A 10,157-nucleotide genomic window follows, 5' to 3' on the forward strand; every position below is an offset into this window, starting at 1 on the left:
CTAGGAAAACAAACAGATTAATCCTGGAAAGGGTTAAACCAGGTGGCTCCTTGGAGGCAAGGATTCTGAGGCTCTGTCTAACATACTTTGGACATGTTGTAAGGAGAGACTGGTCCTTGGAGAGGGATATCATGCCTGGGAGGGTAGAAGGACAGCGCAGGAGGGGAAGGCCCTCTATGAGGTGGACTGATTCAGTGACTGGGGTAATTGGGATGGGTGTATCGGAGACGGTTCGATTGGCACAGGACAGAGCAGAGTTTAGGGCTGTTGTACATAGGGTCACTATGAGTTGCAAGCGACTCGACGGCACATAACAACAACAACAACATCATTGTAAATACAAAATTCAGTCATTCTATTTCCAGTCTCATTTCTATCACCAAGACCATATCTTCCAACTACTGTTCCTTCTTCATTGTTTCCTACTTTTGCATTCTAGTCACCAATTATCATTAACGCTGTCTGGTTGCATGTTTGGCCAATTTCAGACTGCAAAATTTGGTAAAAATTCTCAATTTCTTCCTCTTTGGCACTAGATGTACGGGGATATACTTGAATGATAGTCATGTTAATGGGTTTTTCTTGTATGCGTCCAGGAATCAGATTGACTACATTTGTGGAAGAAATCATTGGAGAAGCTCAGTATCGGCAGGAAAACTGGGCCAGGGGCAGACTGTGTATCAGATCATCAGTTACTCATATGCAAGTTCAAACTGAGGCCGAAGAAAATGAAAATAAGTTCACAGGAACCAAGATATGATCCTGAATCAATTTCATCGGAATTTCACAATCATCTTAAGAATAGGTTTGAGGCACTGAACACCAATGATAAAAGACCAGATGAGTTGTGGGATGGTATCAACCATGAAGAAAGCAAAAGGTCATTACAAAGACAGAGGAGAAAGAAAAAATCTAAACGGATGTCAGAAAAGACTCTAAAGATTGCACTGAAACATCAAGAAGCCAAATCTAAAGGAAAACATGTCAAAGTGAAAGAGCTGAACAGACGATTTCAAAGGGCAGTTTGGGAGGACAAAACAAAGTATTATAATGGAATGTGCAGAGAGCTGGAATTGGTGAATAAAACAGGAAGAACTCATTCTGCATTTTTCAAGCTGAGAGAAACGAAAAACAAACTTAAGCCTCGTGTAGCAATGTTGAAAGATGCTGTGGGCAATAAAGCATCAAAACAAGATAGAGGGAATACACAGAGTCACTCTACCAGAAAGAACTGACTGACACTGAAAAATTTCAGGAAGTACCATATGAAAACAGGAGCCAATGGTAATGAAAGAGGAAGAGGAAGCTGCATTGAAGGCATTGGCAAAAAATAAGGCCCCAGGAATTGATGGGATACCAACTGACTTGTTTCAAATTAACAGATGCAGCCTTGGACACACTTACCAGTCTACGCCAGGATATTTGGAGGACAGCAGTCTAGACAATGGATTGGAAGAGATCCATATTTGTTCCTATTCCTAAGAAGGGTGATCCAATGGAATGTGGAAATTATCTAACAGTATCATTGATGTCACATGCAAACAAAATACTGCTGAAGATCATTCAAAAATGAACGGAACAGTACATAAATTCAAGTGGGATTTAGAAGAGGTCGTGGCACTAGGGATATCATTGCTGATGTCAGACAGATCCTGGCTGAAAGTAAGGAATACCAGAAGAATGTCTATTTGTGCTTTATTGACTGTGCAAAGGCATCTGACTATGTGGATCATGACAAGTTGTGGCTAACATTGAGAAGAACAGGAATCCTAGCGTACTTGATTGCGCTCATGAGGAACCTATATGCTGTTGTGCAAACAGAGTAAGGGGAGTACTGCATGGTTTAGAATTGGGGCGGGAGTACGTCAAGGATGTATTCTATCTCCATACCTGTTCAATCTACATGCTGGGAAAATTATCCGAGAAGCGGGACTCTGGATTGGAGGGAGACTCATTAATAACCTGCGTTATGCAGATGACACAACCTGGCTTGCTAAAAGTGAGGAGGACTTGAAGCATTTGTTGCAGAAGACCAAGGAATGCAGCTCAATATCAAGAAAACAAAGATTTTTATCACTGGACCAATAGGCAGTGTCATGATGGATGGAGAGGAGATTGAAACTGTAAACAGCTTCACCTTGCTTGATCCACAAGTAACACCCTTATTACAAGCAGTCAGCAACTAAGGAGACACACTGCAATGGGAAAATCTCTAGATTGTTGTTGTCGTTAAGTGCCTTCGAGTCGCCTGTGACTCATAGCGACCCTACGTACAACAGCCCTAAACTCCGCTCTGTCCTGTGCCAATCGTACTGTGTCCGACACTCCCATCCCAATTATCCCAGTCACTGAATCAATCCACCTCATAGAGGGCCTTCCTCTCCTGCGCCGTCCCTCCACCCTCCCAAGCATGATGTCCCTCTCTAAGGACCGGTCTCTCCTCACTACATGTCCAAAGTATGTTAGACGGAGCCTCAGAATCCTTGCCTCCATGGAGCTACCCGGTTTAACCCTCTCCAGGACAAATCTGTTTGTTTTCCTAGGAGTCCATGGTATTCTCAATACTCTTCTCCAGCACCACAGCTCAAAGGCATCAATTCTCCTTCTATCCTCCCTGGTCATTGTCCAACTCTCTGATGCATAACAAGTGATTGTGAAGACCATGGCCTGTATCAGACACACCTTAGTCTCCAGAGAAACACCATTGCTCTTCAGTACTTTGGAGAGGTCCCTAACAGCAGACTTTCCCATGGCAATGCGCCTTTTAATTTCCTGGCTGCTGGTGCCAAGACTGTTGACTATGGAGCCAAGCAAACTAAAGCTGTGTACAATCTCAGTCTCTTCACCATCCATCCTGATGCTGCTAATTGATCCAGTGGTGAGAATCTTTGTCTTCTCGACATTGAGCCTCAATCCATATTGTTGAGGAGTAGTGATGTCAGTCTGAGGACTAAGGTGCATCTGATTCAGGCCTAGGTCTTTCTGATTGCTAGCTATGCATCTGAGACCTGGACAATGAATAAGGATGACAGAAAAAGAATTGATGCCTTTGAGCTGTGGTGTTGGAGAAGAGCACTGAACATTCCATGAACAGCCAAGTGAACAAACAGATAGGTCTTGAAGAGGGTGCAGCCAGAGTGTTCTTTGGAGGCAAGAATGATGAGGTTTTGCCTCATTCTTTGGACATGTTGCTAGGAGAGGCTATTCCTTGCAGAGGGAAGATGTTGGGAAGGGTAGAGGATCGGCAAAGGAGAGGAAGACCCCAACCAGGTCGATTGACAAGGTGACTGCTACGGTGGGCTCTTGCGTGTCAGGAAGTGTGAGGATGGGGCGGGGCAGGACTAGGTTTAGTTCTTTTGTTCATAAGGTTGCTATGAGTCGTACTCAACTTGATGGTACACAACAACATGTTGTTAACAGCTTTAGTTTGCTTGGCTCCACAATCAACACTCTTGGAACCAGCAGCCAGGAAATCAAACGACAAATTACCTTGGGAAAGTTTGCTGTCAGGGACCTCTCCAGAACACTGAAGAGCAAGGATCTCAGTCTGGAGACTAAGACTGATCCAGGCCATAGTCTTTGCAATTACTTGCTGTGCATCAGAAAGCTGGACACTTGACTAGGGATGACAGAAAGAGAACTGATGCCCTTGAGCTATGATTCTGGAGAAGAGTGTTGAATATACCATGGACTGCTAGGAGAACAAACAGGCTCATCCTGGAGAGGGTAAAACCAGGCTGCTCCTTGGCGGCAAGGATTCTGAAGCTTCGTCTGACATACTTTGGGCAAGGAGACACCAGTCCTTGGAGAAGGACGTCATGCTTGGGAGGGTGAAGTGACAGCACAAGAGAGGAAGATCCTTGATGAGATGGATTGATTCAGTGACTGGGGTAATGGCGGTAGGTGTGTCAGAGACAGTGAGATTGGCACAGGATTCAGCTATTGTACATAGGGTCACTATGAGTTGTGACTTGGTGGTACATAACAGAAGCAACAATGTAACTCCTGAATTACAATGTCAAACCAAACCCTTATTGAATATTGCCTTTCCCTTCACCCAGTTTATCTAGTATTGAATCTATTTCACCTAATATTTGCTCTGCTTATTTGTGTAATCTCTTCCTTATCTCAAAAGAGATACACCCTACACTAATCCTGTCTCCTTGCCAAATGAGATTATAAACACAGGCACAGGTTACAATTTACAACACCTGTTTCTGGGGGACAGTTCAATCCATAGGACAGTGGATGAGGGAAGAATAATCCAAAACCAATATACGAGCAGGTATTACACATCTGACAACAATCTGGAACAAGAGGTGCATTGCAAAGTGGACTGTGGGAGGGGAGGGAAGAAAATGTGCAACAGTGAGTGAGTACAAAGTTAAACGATTACAATAAAACAACCCTGCGGAGGGGTGACACCCTTCCAGAGAGCTCCTGACCCATCTCGGAAGCTACTCTCACGGTTCATGGACAGAAAGTACTCTAGTATCCGGAAGGAGCCCTGGTGGTGTAGTGCATTAGTAACGTGTGCTGCTAACCAAAAGGTCACAAGTTCAAATCCATCTGGCGCTCTGTGGGTCAAAAAAATAGGAAGTGTCCTCTAGGAAGTGTCCTCTATGAAGACTTACAGCCTCAGAAACCCAGTGCAGGGTTGGTATGAGTCAGGAGCAATTCAACAACAGCGTCGGTGGAAGAGGCCAGACTGTACCACACAACCACATTCAACAGATGAAAGGCTCAGTTAGAGACAAAAGCAAATGACAGGCCTGGAGCCAGGAAGACGGGCAAGCTCTCAACCCAGGCTGGCAACTGTGCCGGTCAGGCCCTGTGAAGGACGCCAGCACTCAGTCTGGATTCTGACTGCTGCTTCCTAAGAACTGGGGCAAAGGAAGGCTCCATTTCTTCCTCTGAGGACTGAGGACCAGGACAGTACCTATCTCCTGGTCAGTGACTCACACCCATGTGGTCATCACCACCCTAGTCCACCGGCAGCCGCACTGCTAGCCCAAAGGCTGTGCCCCTCTGGGCCGTCTCCTCTCCTGTGACTTACAGCCTCTGAAACCTGCCAGAGGGTCGACTATGAGTCAGAACCTACACAACAAGGAAAACCTAAGTGAACTGAGTAACGAGAGTAAGAGGACCAAGAATATTGACCACACTGTCAAAAGAATAAACAAGTCTATCATAGAAAAAGCCCTGGCAAGCGCCACCGACAGGGAAGGAGGGTGAGACTTCATCCCATTATACTTTGGGCATATTGACAGGAAAATCCCAGAGGAAGCACACCGTGCTTGGCAAAGCAGAAGGTCAGTGAAAGAGAGGAAGGTCTTCACCAAGACCAAGTGACACAGTGACACCCACAGTGGACTTGAGCACAGCAGATAGTGAGGCTGGAACAAGGCCGAGCACAAGGACACGGATGCTATGAACCGGAGCTGATTCATGGGTGTTTAAGAACCACAACGAGGCCTCCTAGCGACACAGCAACAAAAGCACCTGGCTGCAAACCCAGAGGGTGGCAGTGAAACCCACCAGGTGCTCTGTGGCAGAAGGTGTGGCAGTGCGTTCCCATCAAGATTTACAGCCTTGGAAACTGTTTGCCTGCAGTCAGAATCAAATGGGCATACTGGGTTTCTTGTTGGGGTTTGGCTGCACTGTAGGAAGACCTTTCCCCTCATTACCCAGGGGCCTTCTTGCGTACCTCCTAGCCTGGGAACTCTGTCCCAAACCCAAGCACACCCCCACTGCTCCATCCAGTGCTTCAACCCCAGCAGCCAGGGCCCCTTCAATGTCTATCTTCCCCCCTTTCAGACCTGGAAGGGGGTTTTCCTCTAACTCAGTTTCCTCCTCCTCCAGACCACCATCCTCAGGCCTGGAGGGTGGAACCTACATTCAGCCCCCACCCTATGAGACCTTTACCCCAGTTAGAATCTGAGGTTACCCTTCTGCAGTGACACCAAACACTCACAGTACTGGGGTGATAAGAGCTTTTCAGGTGTATCAGGACCCTGCGAGGTCACAGATGGGCTTAGGGCACTCACTGCCCCCAAACACACGAGGAGACTGGCAAGTGGCATAGTCTTAGCGAGCTGCGCTGCACACTCAAAGGGTGCGCCTCTCTGTGGGTTCGAATCCACCAGCAGTACCCCCCCTAAGAAGGTTGGACAATCTCCTTCCTTGTGATTTACAGCTCAGGAAACCCAGCAGGGAGTCGGCTATGGGCTGGTACCTGCTCGATTAGCAATGAGTTTATGAATAACGGGGTCCTGGTGGCACAAAAGTTAAGGCGCTCAGCTAACTTCAAGGCCAGAGGCTGGAACGCAGCTGCGCTGCGGGAGAAATGTGTGGCAGTCTGCGTCCTTGGAAACAGCGTGGGACTGACTCTTCCCATAGGGTCTCTATGAGTAAGGGTGGATTTTAGGGCAGTGGGTGGGGCTTGATTTAGGAAAAGCAAATGAGGCCGTGGGAAGAAGACACATCCCCTGCTCCCATATGACCTCTTCTCTCTCCAGACTGCCCCCTGCATTCGCCTCATCCTTCCAGGGGGACCCTGCCCCATGCGCCTTGGCGACCTCCCCACCCCACTCCCCGCATTACCTTCTCGGGGCTCCGGCTCTGTGCCCCGGTAGCGGCCGGCGGCGCGGGCGTCCACCACCTGGAAGGTGCGGGACTCGATGTTCTCCTTGATGTCCTCGAAGGTCTTGACGAAGGCGGGGTCGAGGTGGGCGCGGAACTCGGCGGGCACCGGTTGGCTCTTGCCCGAGCTGAGCGGGAGGCCCAGGTGCTGCCAGTGGCGCAGGCCACCGTCCAGCAGCGACACAGCGCGGTGGCCGAAGGCGCGGAACATCCACCAGACGCGCGGCGCGGCGTACATGCCTTGGTCGCTGGCGTCGTAGACCACCACGTGCGTGTGCTCGCCCACGCCCAGGCGGCCCGCGTACTCGGCGAAGTGCGCCGCGCCGGGCAGCATGTGGTCGTAGGGAGACGTGCGGTCGCTGCACTGGTCCAGGTCGAAGAAGGCGGCGCCCGGGATGTGGCGGTCCTCGAACTCGCGGCGCGCGTCACGGCCCAGCTTGGGCAGGTACCACGAGGCGTCGAGCAGCTGCAGGGGCGACCCCGAGCGTGGGGCGCGCAGAGCCTCGGTCACCCACTGAGCTGACACCAGCGCGCGGAAGAGCTGCTGCGAGGCCATGGCTGTGGTGGTGGTGGCGGCGGCCGCGGAGGTGCTTGGGCTGCGGGACTGCGTGACAAGGCAGGTGTCAGGAGGGACAGGAGGGAGAGGCGGCTCTGGGGGGCGGGACATGCCCTCGCAGCTGGGGCAGGGCCAGTGGGGGAGGTGGAGCCCCAGAGGGCAGAGTCCACCCAGGGCAGACACCTGGCTGTGATGACCCCAGGGCGCCCCCACCAGGAATTGGGTGTGAACACAGCACCTGGTGACCAAGTACCTGGACCTCTATGTGTGGGGGGCCAAGCAGCTCCTTGGGTAGTTGCAGGGTCCCAATCTTAGAAGCCCTGATGGTACTTTGGAGCAAGACAGAAGGGACAGAGAGCAGCCCTAGCCTCTTACCAGGGTGCAGCTCAACTGCTTCTGTCCACAAACCAAGGCGCATTTGGCCACCCACTTACTCGTTCAGCATTTCTGTACACATCCCAACAGTTGCTGGCATTTACTGTGGCCTTGCTAAACCCAACACACTTCTCCCACTGCGGCTGAGTGGATGCTGACACGAGGAGGCGCTGTAGGTCAGAGTGCAAACCCCACAGGGTTTCCAAAGCTGTAAATCTTTATGGAAGCAACACCTTCCCTCTCTGAAGGCTTTCTGTGGTTGTTAAGTGCCCTGCAGAGTATGACTCAGTGACCCCCGAGAACAACAGATCTGAACCCTGCCCACTTCTGTGACATCCTCGCCATCTCTGACACACTTGACCCCGTGGCTGCAGTCACCACGTCAATCTATCTGGTTGACTATCTTCTGCTCTTTTGCTGACTTTCCCCTTTCCCACGCATGACGTCCCTTTCCAAGGAATAGCCTCTCCTAGCAACATACCCAAAGTATGAAGCTGTGTCGTCTTTGCCTCCAGGGAACACTCTGCACTTTCTCCAAGACATATCTGTTTGTTCTTTTGTAGTTAGTGGGATACACAGTACTCTTCTCCAACACCACTGCTCAGTTCTTTTTTCTGTCATCCTTATTCACTGTCCAGCTCTCAGATGCATAGCAAGTGATTCAAAGGACCATAGCCTGAATCAGTCTTCAGACTGATATCATTGCTCCTTAGTACTGTGGAGAGGTCCCTGACTGCAGACTTTCCCAATGCAATATGTCTCCTGATCTCCCGACTGCTGGTACCCAGAGTGCTCCTAGGTGACATTTAATGTTCACGCTGGTCACACTTTGAGTCCTCAGTTATTTGTTGAGCAAACCCTAGAGATCTGGAACAATTCTCCCTTTTCACAGGTGAGGACACTGGGGATTTTCACTAAATTGACTGAGGTCAACACAGCTTATAACTCAAATCCAGACCGTTCACCCACATGCATGGTGGGGGGCTGGAAAGTCCAGCAAGGCCGGGTGTAGCCCTTCTAACTTGAGCTTTCTCTGCTCTTCCAGCAGGAACAATATGACTTGAAGCCTCATGTCCCTTCTTGTCACTGTTCCTGCTGGACAGGGGCCAACCGTGCATTTGACCAGCGTCGTCACCGAACCACCACGAGTCCTCAGTCACAGCCTTCCACGGCCCTTTGCTGGGTAGCACTAATCCATGCAGTGCCTTTGTGCACGTTACAGAAAAACACTCATTGGGCTTCCACAAAGAATTACAGCCTTGTAAACTACTGGTCCCAGGAGCCCCCACACCCTCCACAGCCCCAGGCACCCTCACCTTGGCTTAGTGCCCACACTCCCCAGTTTAACACCAGCTGTTGTTGTGTGCCATCAAGTTAGACCCAATCCATAGCTGACCTTCTAGTGGGTTTTCAGAGGCAGTAAATTGTGTGGGAGCAGATGGCCCATCCTTCTCCCATGGAGTAGCTGGTGGATTTGAATCGTGTCCCTTTGGGGATGCAGCACAGCTTCTTACCACTAGGCCACCAGAGCTCCCTCATCACCAGCGGGTCCTCAGGAATTTACCTTGCCCATGTGGATACTCGTAAACTTGACCAAGCCCTGCCCTCAAGGAGCCCTTGTTCTGGGAGGGAGACAGAATGTGGTTCTGCTTTAGGGTCAAAGCAACTGAGGAGCCCTTCAAGCTGATGGCCCCCTCCCTGATACAACCTGAGCTCAGGGCTGGGAAGGCTTCCTGGTGGAAGAGGAGGAGGTGTAAACTGAATTGACCTTTGACTAAGGGGACCCAGGGGAATAAGGAGGCAGATATGTGTGTGTGTGTGTGTGTGTCTGGGTTTCTTCACTGTTGGACAATGCCAGGGACCGGCAGGCTTCTTGGAGACCCCACCAGTGAACCACAGCAGACCCTGGCTACCCTGTTCTTGGGGCTCCTTTCTTTTTCCCTCCAAGGTTTACTTGGAATGGAAACCCCAGTTTTGGGTGTCAGAGCTCTCCTAAGTCAATAGGAAGCCCACTCCACCACTTAATTCATGTTTGATAGTGGGAACATTAAACTCCCTGACCCGCTTCTTCTAAAGATTCTGTGATAAGTGTTAAGAGGACGCCTTGAGGCAAACTGCACGGGGCTGGCTTGCCTAAGTATTCAGAACGGTTTCATGACTGTCCAATATTTCTTCACATTTACTCTGGCACATGGCCTTTGAACTGGCAACAATAAATCGAGAATCTTCAGGACTGACAGTGTGGGACTGAGAGGGCTTCAGAGGGTTTGGGAGGCAGGCTGTGTGTATTAGTCCCTGTTCCCTGCTGTATGCAGGGAAGGCCAGGACCATCTCAGGAGGAGGTCTCTAGGAGTGGAGGACCTCAGTCCCGGTGCCTCAGAGTCAGTTCTGCTCAAGGGTTTCCATTGCCTGATCCCCGTGGCTCCCATAGCAAAGCAAAAAGAAGGTTTAGAAGATTCTCTGGGTTGCTATTTCTCTGAGTATTAGTGTTTGCAACTTCCTGGGAGGATAGAATGATTGCAGAATAAACAAGGCTTGGAGCCCTCTGTTCATAGTGACCCACCATCGGACTGTTGAGGCAGTA

General features: G+C 50.1%; 1 protein-coding gene across 1 annotated transcript in view; it reads right to left on the bottom strand.

The window, feature by feature from the left end:
* MPST (mercaptopyruvate sulfurtransferase) overlaps positions 1-7,198 on the bottom strand; it is a 12,994-nt gene extending 5,796 nt beyond the window's left edge. Inside the window, exon 1 of the mRNA XM_006890223.1 lies at positions 6,604-7,198. Coding sequence (XP_006890285.1) covers positions 6,604-7,198 — 595 coding nt within the window. The remainder of the gene's footprint in view (positions 1-6,603) is intronic.
* Positions 7,199-10,157: the final 2,959 nt, after the last annotated feature.

Source organism: Elephantulus edwardii, unplaced genomic scaffold, assembly GCF_000299155.1.
Source record: "Elephantulus edwardii isolate Elephantulus edwardi_28Jun2011 unplaced genomic scaffold, EleEdw1.0 scaffold00086, whole genome shotgun sequence".
In the NCBI taxonomy this organism is placed as follows: Eukaryota; Metazoa; Chordata; class Mammalia; order Macroscelidea; family Macroscelididae; genus Elephantulus; species Elephantulus edwardii.